The sequence below is a fragment of the Aplosporella prunicola genome (assembly GCF_010093885.1).
Source record: "Aplosporella prunicola CBS 121167 unplaced genomic scaffold K452scaffold_12, whole genome shotgun sequence".
NCBI lineage: Eukaryota > Fungi > Ascomycota > Dothideomycetes > Botryosphaeriales > Aplosporellaceae > Aplosporella > Aplosporella prunicola.
Window position 1 is genome coordinate 109,300 of NW_022983540.1, and position 17,453 is coordinate 126,752.

Sequence of the window (17,453 nt, forward strand, 5' to 3'; positions counted from 1 at the left end):
GCCAGCACATATAGCTGACAATCAACGAAACAACGTCATGATAATCGTCAACATCGCCTTTGTCGTCGTCACCGAAATTGTGAGATCTAGATCGAAAAAAATGTTTAGCTATCTTGCTAGCCTTGCTTAACTTTGACCCGCCAGTTGAATCAAATATGTCCCTTGCTGTGTGGTTTAGGGCCCTGTAAAGTAGGAGTGGCGAATTGCAGGATTCAAGTTGAGGGCCTGGCAGTTGCCGTATTTATATGCCATGGGACAGCAGATCGGGCCTCTTGGCCCACTAGGTATCAGCATTGTAAACGCGAGCTTTGCTTAATTCCTATCGCATCCTACAGGCTGTCATTTGTTAGTTGATATGCGCCTCAGTAGGTCCTGTGTTCTTGTGTTTGTAAGAAGCTTAGGTGTTTATTCTGCATTTTGCAGTTTTCCATCTCATTCTCAGTAGTAAGATTTCCACATCCGTGCTATACTGAAGCAAGGCACACCATGCTCTCTAACCACTCACTCCAGCACGTCACACAAACCGCCAGCATAGTGACTCCCTCAAATCTCGATCGTCGAATCTAAAACCCCTCCACGTAGCAGCGCCAACAATACTGAAAGCCACCCGCCATCAGTGACAAACACACCCACCCACACCATGCACGCTTAGATATAAACCCCGCACCCCATCCCCACCACCACTTCAAAGCTCTCTTCCCAAACCACCAACCACCCACAAAAACACGCACAATGTCCAACTCCCCCACCACCCCCCAACCCCAACCCCAACCCCCACCCGCCACCCCCGCAATCCTCTTCTCCCTCGAAGTAGCCTGCGACCTAATCAAAGCCACGCGCAGCTCACCTCCCGCCTGGCAAGCCGCAAAACCAGGCATCGACGCCGCGATCAGGAGTCTACGGCTCGCATCCTCTATCGAGCCCGGCGTGGCGGCTGTGCAGGAGGGACGGCTGCGCCCTGACATCCGTAAGGTGCGGCAACCGCAAGGGTGCGTGTATGAGAGCGCGGTTGTGGGGGCGGTGTTTAGGTTTAGGGGGGAGGGGGAGGGGAGTGCTGGGGGGAGTGAGGACGGTCTGCGGTCCTTTCAGCAGAGCAGGGCGGAGCGGCAGAGAGGAGGTGCAGCGCCGACAACAACCACAGCAGCAGCAGCAGCAGCAGCAGCAGTTCCGGTCGAAGGGTGGGGGGAGTGAGGACGGGAGTAGTGGAAGTGGGGGTGGGAAGGCGCGGCAGGTGGAGGGGGAGCCGGCGGTGGTGTCGGAGCGGAGGCTTTGTGGGAGTGGTAGTGTGAGCGCGAGTGCGAGTGCGGATGGGCGGACGGATGGCGCGAGGAGGACCAGGCGAGAGCGGTTCCATCCGTATAGGAGGAGGGTTTGCCGCGCTAGTGACCGGCACCGAGCGACGGAGGAGAAGGAGGAGGAGGAGGAGGAGCCGGCTGGGCGTACTGAGGCCGCTTCGTTTGCGACGATGGAGGAAGCTCCTGATGTCGACGATCCAACGGCCGGGATTACCGCTGCCAAATCCAGCTTCAAAGACGATGAAGAAAAAGAAGAAGAAGACGATGGCGACGAATACGACAGCGAAGACGACGACAACGACGACGACGACGACATCTCCGTCGACTGGACCTCCTCCTCGCACCCCCTCACTCCAGCACACACAACTCGCGCGCACGACACTTCCACCAGCTCGCTCAAGCGCGCAGTCCCGCTTATGGACGCGACGCCCTACAGATCCGCGCTGAAGCTCTGGGACCGGCGCAATGCGAAAGTGCGGCGAGAGCGGGAGCAGTGGATGCGGTACGCGATGGAAGCGGACGAGCAGGTGGAGGTGTGGCAGGCGCGGGCGGAGAGGGAGAGCGAGGCGGCGAGGAGAGCGGAGGAGCAGGCGGGGGTGTGGAGGGAGAGGTGTGCGGTTTGGGAGAGGGAGGCTGTGCGGTTGATGGAGGTGGCTGGGGGTGGGCTTGTTGTGGGGTGTTGAGGTGGGAGTTGGGTTGGCTTTGTTTCAGTGTTTGTTGGTGGTGTTGTTGGGGCGTTTTGACGATGTTGGCAGTGGCAAACAACTCGAAGACAAGCGAAACTTCTCCACTGGTTGATGTCTTTAAGCCATTACAAAATGACGCCCTCGCTAACTCTAATCAACCGCCCGCCAATACCTGACACCACCTGCCTCCAACCACCTCACCCGCCCCATCTTCACGACCGCGACGAACGTCAAGCGCTAAAGCGCTAACGACACTGGTGCGAGCCCGGACACTGGGCTCGATGGGAAACTGAGGCACTCTATAGCGGGCCCTAGGGGTAAAGGAGTAGTTGCTGGTGTAAGGGTGAAGGTGTAAGACTAGTGGTCACGTCTTGGCACGTATGAGGCTCGTTGCGTGCGACAATGCAATTCTCGGTTTACTATGCATGCTGTGCACGCTGTAGCGAGATGCACTGGGCCGGACATGATGTTTTTACGCTCAGATAGTATACTGACTATTTACTATACGCAGTCGCAACAGTCCATTCCCTGCCACCACGGTATTCGTGTCGTCGTAGCAAATATCCATGAGAATGAAACCAGCCCAACCCAATCTCTAAGGTAAGAAGTGCCTCATAGCGCTATTGCCTATCATTTTACGCCTTCATTCGCGCCTGAAGCACATGAACCTACCCTGGCGCTCGTACTCGTCTAAGATGCGGTTGCCAGCCACAATGTCAGCCGGGTGCACTAATATAATGTTAGCCAAGCCACATTGGAACTTTGTCTTTCGATCAGGCTATAACTCACTCAGTGCGTGGGCGTGCTGGAAGCCGGCGCGAGAGCCCCATCCGAGTTGGATGAACTTGGTCTTGCTGAGTATCTCCAGGGTGTGGCGTTGCGGGATGGAAGGTGTCAGCCCAAAAGCATTCGGAGCAGGAACATTCAGATCAGAAGCCTCCTGTTTGGGTATCTCTGGACTGGTGGCCTTCAGGCTAGGAACGTTTTGGATGGGAGTCTGTGGACTAGGAGGGTTCCACTGGTTGAGACTGCGGTGGGAAGGCTCCGGATAGGCAAATCTATCGGTTTCCGGAATGATCCCGCCTGCACGCTTCTTGTCCAAATTTGAAGTTCCGTAGGTGAGTTTCGATTCAGAGAAGTCTGGCTTGAGAAGCCCCGAATTGATAAACTTCTCCTTTGTCTTGTCGGACTTGTCGTACAGGGCGAGAAGCTCGAGAACTTTGCCGATGGTAAGGTTGACTTTCTGGTCAAGGTACTTGCCTGCATGAATGCGTGGATACACATCCATACCAAACCTCCCATCCTCAGCATAATCCGTAAGTTGCATCACGTTTTGCAGCACCTCTTTGACCGTGTCGGTCTCGTTCAGCACAGGCGCACCCATTGCCCAGTAGCCGAGCGACACCAAGGGGGCATCTTTGTCCTTGACAGTTTCTGGGAACATTCCGCTCCACTCATTCGCAAGCTTGAGCGTCACAAGCGCCCTGCCTTGGCGTGGAAGGTAAGCAACCTCGCGGTCCTTCCCATCATATACCACCCCTGCCCCCCTATCGAACCGGAAACATTTTCCTAGATTCAAAACTGCGATGGCGTTGCACGGCGATCCAGGCACGTATAATACTTCGTTAAGGATTAGAGTTGTGAGTTCTCCGTTGCTCTTGCAAATTTGGAGGGCGACGTCTCCGATACCATGGGCGGTACTGATACCTAGGTTCTCGTCACGAAGTGTTTCAGCAGCGCCGCAGAAGTGGACAGGTAAACTTCCAATGGGGTTATACGTGGTGAAGTAGGAGCGATCATTGCAGATGTGGTAGTTGAGAGTGGACAAGCCAACCCACGCACGTGGGTTCAATGAAATCTCTTCTTCCATGATTCTTTCGCGCTGAAAATGCTGGATGACAAAGTCAGTGTAACATGTGCATACAAAGGTAATCGCAAAGTCCAGATAGATGAATAACGCTGAGATGTCACCCGGAAGCTCGGAAACCGTCTTACCTTTTTTGGTGCTTGGTGATCACGACCTGAAGAAGTTGCAGCTCTCATTAACGGGGAAGATATACCCTCTTGCTGCTCGGCTAAAGGATGCTAGTCCTGTTTATCGTAGGAAGCTCATGTTAAACGCGTTGTAAGATGGCTTAACAGCTGTAGTGTAGGTAAAGTAGAGGAACGTGCACAGGTCTACAAAGCCGGCGACCAATCGAGTGGCTTCCATGTTCTTCGCGAGATCGATCCGGCCAATATTGAATCCTTTATGCCTTTGCCTCACGTGTGTAATTGATCAATTGCAGCGACGACGAGCGGACAGGCAGGCGACACGGGCAACGTCATCGAACGTAGAAGCAGACGGGAGTGGTTGCACCGTGCTCAATTTGAGTCAGAAAAGTTCCAAACAACAACCCCGCCAAACCCGCAATCGCCCACCACGACACGCGGCCAAAAAATCACCCTCACCAACTACGCGCCTCCTTTGCCGACACCGTCGCCGTCGCCGCCAGCAACTCGCGCGACGTCGCGTTGCGCCTCATGCCGCACGCAACCATGCCCTCGCCGGGCTTCCAGGCCCTGATCCTCTGCGGCCCCGGCGTGTCCCTCGACACCTTCACGTCCAGCCCAAAGGATTTCCCCAAAGCCCTGGTCCCGATCGCCAATAGGCCCATGGTGTGGTATCCGCTGGAGTGGTGCTACAGGATGGGAATCACAAGTACGTAGAAGCTGTACGTCCCGGAGGCGGAAGTGGAAGCGGAAGCAAGGCGGTACGAGGTAAAGAGAGGGAAAGAAAGGGAAGCAATGTGGCTAACGCAACTACTTGCGCAACAGACATCACGCTCATCACGCCCCCCGAATCCGCCGACGCGCTCGAGGCCGCCCTCTCCCAGAACCCGCACCTGACGTCGCTGCCCTCGCCCAAACCCGACATCCTCGCGCCCGCGGACCTGACGCAGACGACGGGAACTGGAGACCTGCTGCGGCTGCCAGCCGTGGCCAACACCATCACCGGCGACTTTGTCGTGCTGCCATGCGACCTGATCTGCGAGCTCGACGGGGCCAGCCTGCTGGAGTCGTGGATGGTGGAGCAGGCCGGGCTGGGCGAGGCCACGGGCGGCCCCGACAACAAGGAGACGCTGCACCTGAGCACGGGCGGGGAGAAGATTGGGCGGCGCGGCGGCCTGGGCGTGTGGTACCCGACCAAGGGCGCCGACGCCGTCAAGGGCGAGGAGACGGACTTCATCGCGACGACGCCGCTGCCCGCGCCCGTCGTCGCGCCCCCGCCGGGCTCGCTGCGCCCCGCCCTCGCCAACCTCGTCTACTCCATCCCGACCGACGTCATGAAGGACATCACCGAGGAGAACCGCCATTTCCCCATCCGCCACTCGCTGCTGCGCAAGCACGCCCGCGTCCGCATGCTCACGACGCACCGCGACGCGCACATCTACTTCTTCCCCTACTGGACGCTGGACATGCTGAAGAAGAACGAAAAGTTCGACAGCATCAGCGACGCGCTAGGCTGGTGGGCCAAGGCAGGGTGGCAGGACGGGCTGGGCGAGAAGCTAGCGCTGCGCGAGGTGCTGCAGCCCGACGACGACTCGGCCGGCGACGACACGATGATGATGCAGAGCGGCATGCTGAACGACGAAGTGGACATCGCCAGCCTCAGCAGCACAGCCGTGACGCGGCCCGCGCCCGGCTCCGCCGACGCGCTCAAGGCGTTTGCGACGCGCGTGCGCGACGCCTCGGACCCGGCCATCGCGCTGGCCGTGACGGCCGCGGAGCCGGCGCTGACGGTCCCGCCCATCCACGCGTACGTGCACCCATCAGTTGGGGCGCAGCCACTAGTCCGACGCGTCGACACCGCAGCACTACTACTGAACATCTCACTGCGGCTGGCAAAACTCCCCTCAGTCGAAGAAGTCGGCAAGAGCGCCGCCTCGCCATTCGCGCACCCAGCCAAGATCGCGCACCCAGAAGCGGTGCCGAAGCGGTGCCGGGTCGAGGCCGAGAACAGCCTGGTAGCCGAGAACGTATCGATAGCCGAGAAGTGCAACGTCAAGGAGTGCGTGATTGGCGCGAACTGCACGATTGGGGTCGGGGCGCGGCTGCAGCGCTGCCTGCTGATGGAGGGGGCCGAGGTGGGCGAGAACTGCCAGCTCACGGGGTGCGTGCTGGGCAGGAGGTGTAGGATTGAGGGCGGGGCGGCCAAGGGCGACGAGCGCACCGTTTTGAAGGACTGCGAGGTCCAGGAGGGCCATGTCGTGGAGTGGGGCAGTAAGTTTTTCTTTTCCTTTTGCTTTTCCCCTATCCTTTTTCTTTTCCTTCTCCCTCCCTCGTATACTTTTTCTTTCTTCTTCCCCCTCTTCATCACAAAGACAGAACACCACTAACCCACACCCCACAGAGGAATGGAAAGACGAGAAATTCAAGCGCTTCGGCGGGCTCGCCGACGACGACGACGACGACGACGGCGGGCCGGATGCATTTGGCGGTGATTCGGGCGACGATGCCGACGCTGATCTCCTGCAGCCGGAGCATGCCGGGGATTCGATGCGGTAGATGGAGGGGAAGGAATTAGGGGAGGGATTTGATTCGATGTGCGGAATAGATGAATAATATGTTCGAAAAGAGAGAAAGAAAGCAAGAAAGCAAGAGAGATTTGGCTTGGATCATGCACGCCTTGTCATATCATGTCATACGTCCATGCAGATACAGTGCTCAAGTGCGCAGGATAAGAGCGCGTCCAAAAACCGGGTATCAAATAGGTACTCTCAGCAGAGCGGCCATGACGGCGGAGCCAGCCCAACTAGCAAACTGGCTACGAATATACATCCACTCCACTCCTTCCCCCCTCACCAACCCACCAACCTTCCCCTCCTCCCCGCCCGCTCAGTTCCCACCACCAACCCATCCATCCACACCCAACATCACCAATTCCACGTCCTAGACGAAGCCGTAAACACGGGCGGTTTCCACTGCAGGCGCTCCGAGTCGATGCTGCGCTTGCCCTTGAGCCTTTCCTTTTCCTTCTGCTTGTTGCGCTGCTCGATGACGGCGTCGGTGAGGACAATGATGTGTTGGTTTTTCTGTTTGTGGGGGTTAGTGTGGTGAGAATGATAGAAAAGACAGATACACGCACATAGAGGAGGGAAGAGAGAGGGGATATAAAGGGAAGGGAAAGGGAGAGAAGAGTAAGGGCAGCTTACCGAGGTGTACCGCAGCATATTCAGGTTCTGCAGCGTATGCAGCACGTCGTTAGTCGTCATCGCCGTCAGCGCGCCCAACTCCTCAATATTGCCCTCGGTGCGACCGGGCTCCATAAGCAAGTCGACAATGACCTCCTGCCAGTACGCGCGATAGCCGAGGAGGCCGAGATCAGAGAGGGGTTTTTCAGGGCTGCCGAGCTTGCCCTCGCGCTTCGAAAGCTCGTACGAGAAGGCAATGAGGAGCTTGCCGAAGCCCTTGCGCTGGTATTGGGGGAGTGTCAGGATACAGGCGACGTTGTAGCCCTCTGCGCTTTCTTTTTCCTTTGAGAAATAGCCGACGAGGTGGCAGCCGTGCTCGTCGCGCGTGCACATGCAGTAGAAGAGGAAGGGGTCGACGTCGTAGTAGAGGGTTTTGTGGTCCAGGAACAGCTTCGACAGCAGGCACAGGTTGCGGCACCAGGTGCGCTGGCGGCGGCCGTCAATCTCGAAGAAGCTGACGTAGTCGTCGCGGTAGATCTCGTTGCCTGGCGGGTGGTAGAGGTCGCACTTGGTGCGGTGGCGCTCGAACTGCTTCTGCTCCCCGAAATAGCACAAGCAGAACTCGCACACGTACACCATGTCGGTCTCGCTGAACTCGACGGGGTACGGCGAGAAGTACCACGGCTCGATCTCGTGCTGCCCCATTTGCACGCGGTCCAGGTTGCGCACCCGTGATATTTCGGTCTGGTTCTGCGTCATGGACCCCGACGTCCGCAGCTTTTCGATTTCGTCCTCGCGTGAGTAGATCTCTGACGGCACTGCTTTGGCTGCGGCCGCGGCGTCCTGCACGTCGACGAGGTCCATCTCGTCGTCGTCGGGCCGAGGCGTCTCGCCGTCAGCCAGCTCCGTGGAAACAACCGTGACATCGTGCTCTTGGGAGAGCTGCTGCCTCTTGCCAGGAACGCCTCCGGATAGTACTTCAGGCGTCGCAGAAATCTCGCGGTCCAGTTTCGACCTTGGCCGCTTGTGCATCTTTTGTGCTTTTGACGTGTCTGCTTTCGACGCCTGCTTGTTGGCAGCGACCTTTTTTGGTTTTTCCGGAGCAGGCCACTCGACTTCTCTGGAGAGGTCGATGCGGTCGGCGGCGATCCACTCGTCTAGACGCTTGTTGAACTCTTCATAGTGGACATAGAACCTGGGATTTCCCTGGCGATGCTGGATAGACAGAATTTCGGCCTTGCGTTTTTCCCCGTCCTTTGATTTGCATGGTCAGTCAGTACAATATACATATAATTGGTGTTGCGTCTAGCCTGGCCTGAGGTGAGGCGGCGGGCGGAGGCTAATGGGAAGAACAACCGACCTTCTCAACGAACGCCTTGACGCCAACCCTGCAACAAAGTCAGCGCTTGCACGGCATAGCAAACACGATGCGACGCACCTGAGAGACGACAGCGTGGCAAAGCCTTTTTCGACAGGGTCCGGCGTGCCGCTCGGCTCATGCGACATGTCGCGCGGTGCCATGGGTGCAGAGAGAAGCCCGCTTTCGCGCGTTTGTTCCGTGGGAGCCCGGCTCGTTGCGTCGCTCGATTGTTTGCGAGAGGCGCGTGAGGAGGATGTCGTGATGGGAAACGCGCGACGCTCGTCGATGGAAACGGGCGCGCGCCCTTCCGCTGGACCCTGCCACGTGACTCACCTTTGTTGCGGCTCCAAGAATTCTACCGACTTCTCGGCTGCGTCCGACTCCCATCCGAGCATTTCCTTGGCACTCCCACTCCGTTTCTTCAGTCACAGTGCGAGGATGCTTAGCTGTCTAAGGAAGGGGACGAGGTAATTTCCGGGCTGCTAGATACAACGTTAAAAAAAAAATTAAAATAAAAAAATAAAAAACCAAAGCAGCCTGTTATGGCAAGTGTGAAAGGCGAGGAATTGCCAATTCAGGAAATAACAGCTCCTCCCGAGCCGGAAAGACAACAAACAGCAAGTAAGCACCTTCCGCAGTGCGCAAGGCACAAGCACGCATGTGCATGTGTCCTGTCTAGATAGCCACGCGCAACAACAACGACAATCAAGAGCCTCGTGATTGCCTGTCTATCCCACTACCACCAAACTGCGACAGTGTTAACGTCTCGTTCATGACCTACGACTATCACAAACCATCACACAAGCAAACATATACACACCACTCACCACACTCACATGGAAAGCTACTACTTGCATTGACTATTCGCAGCAAGGACAATCAAATAGCAAGCAAGGCAAGTACGCAAACAGATTCATGCAAGACAAGACAAAACTAACAGCGATCAGATGCAGCCAGCCCGAATGCACGCACGCAAGCGCTCAACCCACCTCAGCCCACGTAAGAAAGCAATCAATCAAGCAAGCAGGTACATAACTACCAAAAAACATGCAGTGCAGAACAAACACTCGATGAACAAACCCCCCCCAACCGCAAACTAGGTAACTAACTAGCAGGCAAGCAAGTAGGTCGTCATCGTCCACCATCAACCATCAATCAGTCAATCAGCAACGTCCCTCGTAGATGTCCTGCCTACAACGCATCCCAATTTTTGTTTTTCCCCAGTCCCATCCATCCATCATCATCGTCATCGTCGACCACATTCATGCATCAATAAGCGCGTCAGACCATTAAGAACCTCCTAGAAAAGAGATAGAGAGAGAAAGAGAGGGAAAAAAAGGGAAGACAAGAGCGTCTCAGAGAACCTAGTACGTAAGTGGGCAAAAACCGCTCATGCAACGACTCTGCCCCCTGCTACAACTACTAATAACCACCCTCCTGACTAGCTAATCTCCCCTCTCCACACTCCCCCTCTATTCCTTCCCAAAACCCTTCCTTTCCTAACGCGTCACACTTTTTTATGTCATGAACCGCATCCAACCCCAACTTAACCCCTGTTCCTCGAGAACGCACCCGGACGGTACTTGCCGTCACCGCCCGCCGGCCTCTCAGAAGACGACGAGTCGCGGTTAGAGTCGCTGCGCATGTGCGGCGGGCGGTAGCCGCCCGTCGTCGGGGGCGTGGAGCCGGAGCCCTCGCCGCTGCCGCGGTTAGGCGCCTGGTACCTGCCGCCCGACGGAGCGCTGGGAGAGTCGCGACGCCAGCCGCCGGCACCGCCGCCCTCGCGGCGAGCCGCAGGCGGCACGTAGCCACCGGTGCGCCTGGGCGGCTCGGCCTCGGCGCTGGGAGCAGACTCGGCAGGAGCCGGAGCCGCGGCCGGAGATGCCTGGCCGCCGGCCGCCCTGGCCGCCTCGCGCTCGCGCCACGACGGCTTGTTGCCTGCGAGAGCGAGACGGGGCGGGCCGCGCTCTTCGGTGGGAGCGGCAGCAGCAGGAGCGGCGGCAGGAGGAGCGAAGCGGCCCTCCTTCTTGGCTTGGAGCTTGGCCTCGGCCTCGGCCTCTCTGGCGCGCTGCTTGGCAGCGATGTCGTCGAGTTTCCTGATGCAATGTTAGCTTTGGCCATGCAAGGTCAATAACTCGGGTGTAAACATACTTGCGCTCCTCGTCCCTCTTGGCCTTCTCCTCGAGCATCCTCTGCCTTCTCTCCTCGTCGGCCCGAGCCTTCTCCTCGGCCTCGCGCTCCGCTCTCTCTTCCTCCTCACGCCTCCTCCGCTCCTCTTCCTCCCTCTCGCGACGCTCGCGGGCCTGGCGCTCGCGAACCTCCTTGACACGGGCCTGCATCTTCTGCTGCAGCTCCCTCTCAGCAGCCTTTCTGCGCTTGTCGAACTCGGCCCTCCTCTGCTCTTGGATCTCGTTGCGGTACTTCTCGTAGACGGGAACCAGACGAGTGAGACGGTGCTTGAGAGAAACGCTCTCCTTGTGCTTCTCCTCGGCATCGCGCAGAGTCTCGGTCTTGGACTTTTCGTAAGCGGCCTGGTCGCGCTTGCGTTGGGTCTCGTAGTCGTCGGCAAGGTGCTTGACCTCCTCACGGCGGTAGGCACGCTCAAGGTGATCGATACGCTTGCCGGTGACTCTCAGCTTCTCGCCAATCTCATTCTTCTCCTTCTCAAGAGCGGCAAGCTTCATAGCACGGATGCGACCAGAGTCGAGCTCGTCGATGTTGAGGTTGTCGAAGTCAAGGTCACCACCCTTCATGCCGCTCTTGAGCTCGTTGAGCTGCTTCTCAATCTCCTCGCGCTTGATGCGCTCCTGTTCGGCCTTGACGCGGGCGGCATCACGGGCCTTCTTCTCCTCCGCAAGCCTCTGAGCCTCGGCGGCCTGAGCCTGCTGCTGCGCGACCCTCCTCTTCGTAGCCTCATCCTTTTCCTTCTGAGCAAGAGCGCTGGCAGCGGTTTGCTTCTTGCGCTCAATGACCTCACGCCTGACAAGGGCCTCCTGGTGCTCCTTCTCAGCACCGGCCTGAGCTCTGGCCTGAGCGGCAGCCTTGGCCTTAAGGCGATCCTCGTTAAAGGTAGGATCGACATATTGGCAGGTGATGTACAGCGACTTCGCAAGACGGGTGAGCTGGGATCTGACGATCTCAGCAGGGGTGCTCTGGAGGCGCTGGACGGTGCCAGTCTCGGTCTCAGAGGAACCGGCACCAGAGCCAGGGTGAAGGGCCTTGGCCGAAGAGAAGACATCGGAGTCGAAGGTAAGAACACCAGAGGCGTGGTCGATGCGGATAGCCAGGTCGCCCTTCTTGCAGCCGTTCATGATGAACTTCTCAATGGTGTCGGCGCTGACCTGGAACGGCTCGGGGAACTGAGCAAGGTTCAGGACGAACTTGAGATCGACCGACTCGTAGACCTGGGACAGCTGCTGGAACAGACGGGTAAGGATGACCTGCTGAAGCGGCTGGACGTACTTTTGCATCTCGGGGTCGTTGCCGATCTGGGTGAGGATGGGGGAGATCTTCTTGCAGATCGAAAGCGGGTGGAAGTCAACCTCGAGGATGTTGTAAAGATCCCGGATCTCGGGGCGGGCACGCCTAAGAAGGCCCTTGCTGAGAGCGTCCTTGAACAGAATAGCACGAGTGGGGGCAGTGGCCATGCCGAGGAGGTTGGTGAGACGGGAGTTCTTGTTTTTCCTGGCCTCATCGACATCGACCAACGCGCCACGGGACCTCGAGGTGCTAATGACCGGGATGGACAGGGCGGAGAGCAGGACGAAGGAAGCGGCCTTGGTCATGTCAGCCTCGGTAACCGCGGGGTTGTCCTTCTTGGAGCTGTGGCCAGAAGCGACGGCAGCGGCCGACTGGCGGAGCAGGTTGTAGTAACGGCTCCAGGCAGCGGCGTGGAAGAGGTAGTTCTCGCTAACGAGGAAAATCCGGGTGAGCTTCTCGAAGTAGTTGGCCATCATAATGTTCTTGGCGGGGCGCTTGCTAAGGCTGAGAAGCGTGTGGATGTCCTCGACGCTGCGGAAGGCCTCCTGCCAGAGCTCAAGCTCGACAGCGACATTGAGCTGCTGGAAACGAGTGTCAAGGTGGCGCTGGAGGGTGTCCGGGTCGCTGAGGTTGATGGCGTGCATCTGCGAAGAGAACTTGGCGGCGTTCTGGAGGTGGTTCCTCAGAAGCTCGCAAAGCCTGCGGAACTCGGTCTTGCGGGCATACTTGGAGCAGAATTGGAAGGCCTGGTGCGCCGTGCTCTGGTACATGACCTCCAGACGGGCGTTGTTTTTGAAGATATCCAAGACCGTGCGGTAAGTCTCCCAGAGGAACTTGAGCCATGGCGTAACGATGGCCCTGTCGGTGCGGTCCTTGGACTGTTCGCCGGAGACGGTGGAGAGGAGGATAGACTCGGGAGTCTCGCTGGCCTCAAGATCGTCGATGTTTTGGGTGGCGCCAGTCGAGTCGATAGAAGACTGGACCTCGTCGGACTTGGCCTGAGCCTCGGTGACCTTGCGCTCGGCGAGCTCGATGAACCTCTTGAAAACAAGCTACAATCCCAATATTAGCCGCCATACACCTCCAGTTCCGAGCTTATCCGTACCTCGATCGTGCCGATGTTGGTGTTCTGAGCAGTGTTCTTGTACTGGTAGAGGCCGTCCTTGGCAGTCTTGCCCTTCCTCAGTTCCACGGCCAACTCGACGAACTGAATCATCATCGGCTCGAGGGAAGCGATGGGGTTGTTGCGGGTGCGTTTGGAAACGACATGTTCGTGGAGGAGGGACAGCGCAGCCTGCTGCTGTCCGACTCCGATGAGCTCTTGCGCGCGCTGCAACGGAAGTTAGTGAGAAATCATCGCGATGGCTTGCGCAATAGTTGTGGCGGCGATGACGCGAGACAAGCCAGCGCACAAAGCACAAAGAATCAACTTGCCTTGAGCACATTTTCCGGCCGGCTATGGGGTGGGGGCGGCATGATGGGCGAACTCGGTAGGTGTTTGCCTCTGGCTGGTGCTTGTCGCTTTTCGAGGCGTGTCGCGAGCAGCCAGAGAGTCGCTGCAAGAAGGCGATAGGATGGTGTTGAGTTTGTTAGGGCAACTGGATTTCTGGATGGCCGGCGTGTGGGTTTCTCCGATTACTTTTCTCGGCTAGCGCAGCGGTGCGCGCGCCGTGTGTGAACGCGGGCTTGCGGGCAGCTAGTGGACGACAGAACAAAGATGCCATGGCCGTTGTCGGCGGGGGACCTGGGTTCACGGCAGTTTGCGTCATGCTGTCACGGTTGTGGATCATGGATGGTCGTCGCGACAAGACATGGAGCTTCATCACTTTTCGCCGCCAAGCACGGTTTTGGTCGGTTGCAGAGGAAACGAGAGAGAAATAATGCTAGGTATGCTGTAGGAGCATGTACGTAGTGGTTTAATGCAGCCAAGCAGGCGTGCCGCAAGCAGGATTGCGCGTAGAAGAAAGAGAGGGCACCGAGGGGCCGGCGGCCGCGAAAGGAAAGGAGGCGCTTTGATTCAGGCGAGAGACGTCTCTGAAATGAAGGTCTCGCTTGGTGCAGCGCGACGGCCACAGGAGCAAAGTTGGCGAGGTCGGACACGCGCTCGCTCGCTCGCTCGTTCGCTCGCAGAACTCCTTGTCGAGAGCTGCAGGCTGACAGCGAGGATGGTGCTGGAAACGAGACGGCATGCAAAAGCCCCCCCGCGCAGCCAGGTCCAAGACCGTGCAGGTGGGAGCTACTATCAGTCGTGATTGATGAGCCGTGTTGCGGATCGCCGGCCGTGAAGAAGCCACACTAGTTCTGCCGAGACGCTAAACTTGTCCAGGAGCCTGCCTTCTCCTTGCTCAACCCGCCGCCCTTACACACATTCCAAAGTCCTCTCGCATCTTGCACCGCTGCCCTCGTCGCCGGCCCCCGCGGCTCCTCACCTCAATTGCCTCACGCTCCCTCTCTCTCGATCCCTCACCATCGACGCTCTTTTCCGACCATCCGCGCGCAACCCATCCGACGACGACGAGAACGCGGGTGTCGAGGGCCGGCCATTTCCCTCCCGTCAACCCATTCGCCCTGCGCAGGCACGTCGCACCGCACGCTTCGCATCGCTACCACGTCAATGCTGACATTCCACAGACAGCAAACACATCAGCTTGACTTGTACCTCCACAGCGCTCCGCGACCCGACCGCCCGCAATCATGATGTCCACTCCGTACGAGGCCCGCAACGTCGGCGACGGCAAATCCAAGAAGCAGAGCATGGCCGAGCTCAAGCTGCGGCGGTTGACGGAGCTCAACACCAGGCTGAAGGAGGACCTCAACCGTTCCAGGATACCCGTCTCCGAGGCCGCGCAAGAGTGAGTCGAGTCTAGTCGTCGCTGCACCCTGTTCCCGGCACTAACCCACGTCCCAGTTTGATCAACTTCACCGACAAGGAGCCCAAGGACTTCATGGTACCATCGAGATGGGGCACGGTATGGCGTCTCCCACCTTCACCTTTGCTGCTTTGGACACTAGACTGACTCTCCCAGGTCGACAAGCGCGACGACCCCTACGCGCCACAGCAATCCAACGGCTGCTGCATCGTCATGTAGCGCGACGACGTCCACACTTTTTCCATTTTCCTTTCTCTTCGACGGCGTTCCCACGAGTTTTTCGATCACCCACGGCAACTTCTTTTCTCGGTTAATAGTCACCCAGGCACGCCAGCGCCACTTCTGCTTACAACTGCTGCTGGGGCTTCTTAGGGTCCATTTCCTCACTTGATATCACTGTACCTCGGAGCGCATCCGGTTGTATATTAAAGACAAAGCTAGTTTCTATTCGCAGGAGCTGGCTTGCCTATGGTGGAGCAAGGGACAGGTTCTTCAGGCGGCGACTTTCTGGTTCGTTTATTCAAAAAGCGACGAAAGATCCTTTCTCTTTTCTCTCTTTTTGCCGGCTCAGCTTCGACTCTACTGCGCCAGCGAATTCTTGCTCATTAAGCGGATTCGTGCTAATATTTTTGGAAATGCGCAACCCACTTTTTGACGCTCCTTTCCTTTTCCGCGGAAGCCTGCGGCCGCAAGGTGCAACCTTGTTTTTGATTTTGCGAGTTAATGTATGATGAGCGCCGGTTGTTTTCACATCACAAAACAGATTCCCCAAAAAGTGCCAAGTGACGACTATTTTCTTGCGTGCTTTTTTACCCACTCCACTCCACTGTGACAATGACCAGAGACAGAGACAGAGAGAGTGAAAATCATATGGCTCGGCCTAGCCCAACTCCCCCCGCCCGCTCGCGGTCTGCAGCCAAAAAAAAACGCCATTAATTACCGGCAGGTGTTAGTGGGTGGCGCGCCCTCGGGCTAATATCAAAGCATTGCCCTTTCGCAGCAAAGCTAAAACACTGGCAAAAAAGACGCTCGCGCCCACACGTGATCGGCGTCGCAAGACCCGAAGCTCAATCTCCCCAAAGCATGATGATCCCGTCACTCGCTCGCTCAGGTCCTGGCGGCGGGCGGTGCTGGGACGCTGCGCGCGCAGGAAACTTGCTTGCGTTTTGGTTTGGGCGGGCTCGCTTTAGGTGCAGGTGCAGGCTGGACCTCGCGCATACATACTTTGATGTTAGCGGTGGTTTATTTTTATTTGTTTTGTTTTATAGGAGTATCGCGCGGCGCAACGGAACCGCTGCTGCTGCTGCTGCTGCTGCTGCTACTGGTGGTCGTCGTTGTCGTCGCGTCGCGGATATTGTAGTTATGGATCTGGTCGGTCACAGACGCAGCACGCTCATCCACGGTCACTCGAGAGAACCTTACCTATGGCCCGCGGGGTGCTAGCGCGCACGCCGGCTGCCCATCCATATCGTTCGCAATACAATAGCGACCTCTAGCTGCTTACATAGTATGGCTTAGGGAGCTACCCTCGGCACGCTATGAACCTAGCTAGGCGGCATGCCGCGCATTAAGCAAAAGGGAAAAAAGCAAAAAGGTAGACGCGAAGACGAAGAAGCAAAAATTGCGGATGCGTCGGTAGCCGTTGCGACGCTCGCTCGGCAAAGCAGCGCTGCGAGCTCTCTCTCACTGCATGAAAGCCCCAAGCCGGTCTGCAGCGGCCAATAATGCAGCTCGTAACTACTGGGCAGACTCGGTACTCGAGGCCATCGTCGTGATAGTCGTCGTAACTCGTTCGCAGCCGCAGCTCCCTATCGCGCACATATACCCCCTCTTCTCGCATCGACGACAAAGGCCTCGGGCGCCGCACCGCGCGGTGATGATGATGCTCGGCTCGCAGCCAGCCCCAGAACCCCCCCCCCCCCCGGCCCCGCATGTCGTGCCGACGGTTCCGGGGCGCGTGATTGGGCGGCGCGAGACGGCCCTGCGCTGGATCCCGGTCGCGGGCTTGCGTGGGCTAGGTAGGTCAGGTCGGATCGAAGCGCGCACGGCTCCGCTGCGCTGGAGCGAAGGACTTGGTGTAATTTTAATTCTGGCGGAGGCGCGGCCTGCTTGCCTTTCTCAGGGCCGGTGAGGGAGGGGCGGTTTGGGGGCCGTTTATGGGTGGTGTTTATCACGGGTTATGCGATGCTTGTGTGGATATGGTGGTGATGGTAGTGGTGAGCGAGGGTTGCGAGCGCTTGTTTGTCTGTCTGTCTGTCTGCCTGCGGGTTGGAGGTTCTGGAAGCGTGGCGGAATAGCCACGGGCTATGTTTGGATGGGAGCACACGTGTGGAGGGGTTGCACGGGAGGGACGTAAGGTCTGCGCTGTGGGTAACGTCGGCTGGAGCTCAGGAGCGTGCCTTGGGTGCGGTGCCCCATTCCAAAGGTGAGGCTAGCTGCAGCTATGTAGGAGTTCGTGGTGGTTGGGAAGGATACAGCGTACTATCGAAAACGGCATGTCTTGGCAAGCCTCATGCTGGCGTTTTAGGAAGCCTATTTGGAGTCTGTGGTTGCCTTGTATGGCCTTATCCACTCTTCCAGCTCCTATA

The 17,453-nt window shown here is 57.8% G+C and overlaps 8 protein-coding genes across 8 annotated transcripts; 5 read left to right on the forward strand and 3 right to left on the reverse strand.

Annotated features, from left to right (window-relative positions):
* Window positions 1–732: 732 nt before the first annotated feature.
* On the forward strand, window positions 733–1,978 carry K452DRAFT_297984 (uncharacterized protein; the record flags this gene model as incomplete). The annotated part of the gene is made up of 2 exons (XM_033542079.1): window positions 733–972; window positions 1,142–1,978. The coding sequence occupies 2 exons, from the start codon at window positions 733–735 to the stop codon at window positions 1,976–1,978; spliced, it is 1,077 nt and encodes a 358-aa protein (XP_033397665.1).
* A 497-nt stretch (window positions 1,979–2,475) lies between these two features.
* K452DRAFT_332676 (uncharacterized protein) lies at window positions 2,476–4,024 on the reverse strand (the record flags this gene model as incomplete). The annotated part of the gene is made up of 4 exons (XM_033545158.1): window positions 2,476–2,576; window positions 2,654–2,710; window positions 2,771–3,872; window positions 3,977–4,024. 4 exons carry the CDS (start codon window positions 4,022–4,024, stop codon window positions 2,476–2,478), a joined length of 1,308 nt encoding a protein of 435 aa, XP_033397666.1.
* A 443-nt stretch (window positions 4,025–4,467) lies between these two features.
* Window positions 4,468–6,548, forward strand: K452DRAFT_287144 (uncharacterized protein). The gene is made up of 3 exons (XM_033540423.1): window positions 4,468–4,682; window positions 4,799–6,244; window positions 6,375–6,548. Exons 1-3 carry the CDS (start codon window positions 4,520–4,522, stop codon window positions 6,527–6,529), a joined length of 1,764 nt encoding a protein of 587 aa, XP_033397667.1. The 5' UTR covers window positions 4,468–4,519; the 3' UTR covers window positions 6,530–6,548.
* A 349-nt stretch (window positions 6,549–6,897) lies between these two features.
* K452DRAFT_227675 (uncharacterized protein) lies at window positions 6,898–8,676 on the reverse strand (the record flags this gene model as incomplete). The annotated part of the gene is made up of 4 exons (XM_033536911.1): window positions 6,898–7,056; window positions 7,177–8,409; window positions 8,516–8,543; window positions 8,594–8,676. 4 exons carry the CDS (start codon window positions 8,674–8,676, stop codon window positions 6,898–6,900), a joined length of 1,503 nt encoding a protein of 500 aa, XP_033397668.1.
* A 1,184-nt stretch (window positions 8,677–9,860) lies between these two features.
* Window positions 9,861–13,584, reverse strand: K452DRAFT_23931 (uncharacterized protein). The gene is made up of 4 exons (XM_033537719.1): window positions 13,430–13,584; window positions 13,101–13,325; window positions 10,667–13,047; window positions 9,861–10,611 (listed from the first exon to the last, which is right to left on the reverse strand). Exons 1-4 carry the CDS (start codon window positions 13,469–13,471, stop codon window positions 10,062–10,064), a joined length of 3,198 nt encoding a protein of 1,065 aa, XP_033397669.1. The 5' UTR covers window positions 13,472–13,584; the 3' UTR covers window positions 9,861–10,061.
* A 1,108-nt stretch (window positions 13,585–14,692) lies between these two features.
* On the forward strand, window positions 14,693–15,084 carry K452DRAFT_297989 (uncharacterized protein; the record flags this gene model as incomplete). The annotated part of the gene is made up of 3 exons (XM_033542080.1): window positions 14,693–14,847; window positions 14,904–14,964; window positions 15,022–15,084. 3 exons carry the CDS (start codon window positions 14,693–14,695, stop codon window positions 15,082–15,084), a joined length of 279 nt encoding a protein of 92 aa, XP_033397670.1.
* A 781-nt stretch (window positions 15,085–15,865) lies between these two features.
* K452DRAFT_23983 (uncharacterized protein) lies at window positions 15,866–16,432 on the forward strand. Its single transcript, XM_033537750.1, has one exon. The coding sequence runs from the start codon at window positions 15,949–15,951 to the stop codon at window positions 16,306–16,308; it is 360 nt and encodes a 119-aa protein (XP_033397671.1). The 5' UTR covers window positions 15,866–15,948; the 3' UTR covers window positions 16,309–16,432.
* Window positions 16,433–17,178, forward strand: K452DRAFT_23984 (uncharacterized protein). The gene has a single exon (XM_033537753.1). The coding sequence runs from the start codon at window positions 16,556–16,558 to the stop codon at window positions 16,994–16,996; it is 441 nt and encodes a 146-aa protein (XP_033397672.1). The 5' UTR covers window positions 16,433–16,555; the 3' UTR covers window positions 16,997–17,178.
* Window positions 17,179–17,453: the final 275 nt, after the last annotated feature.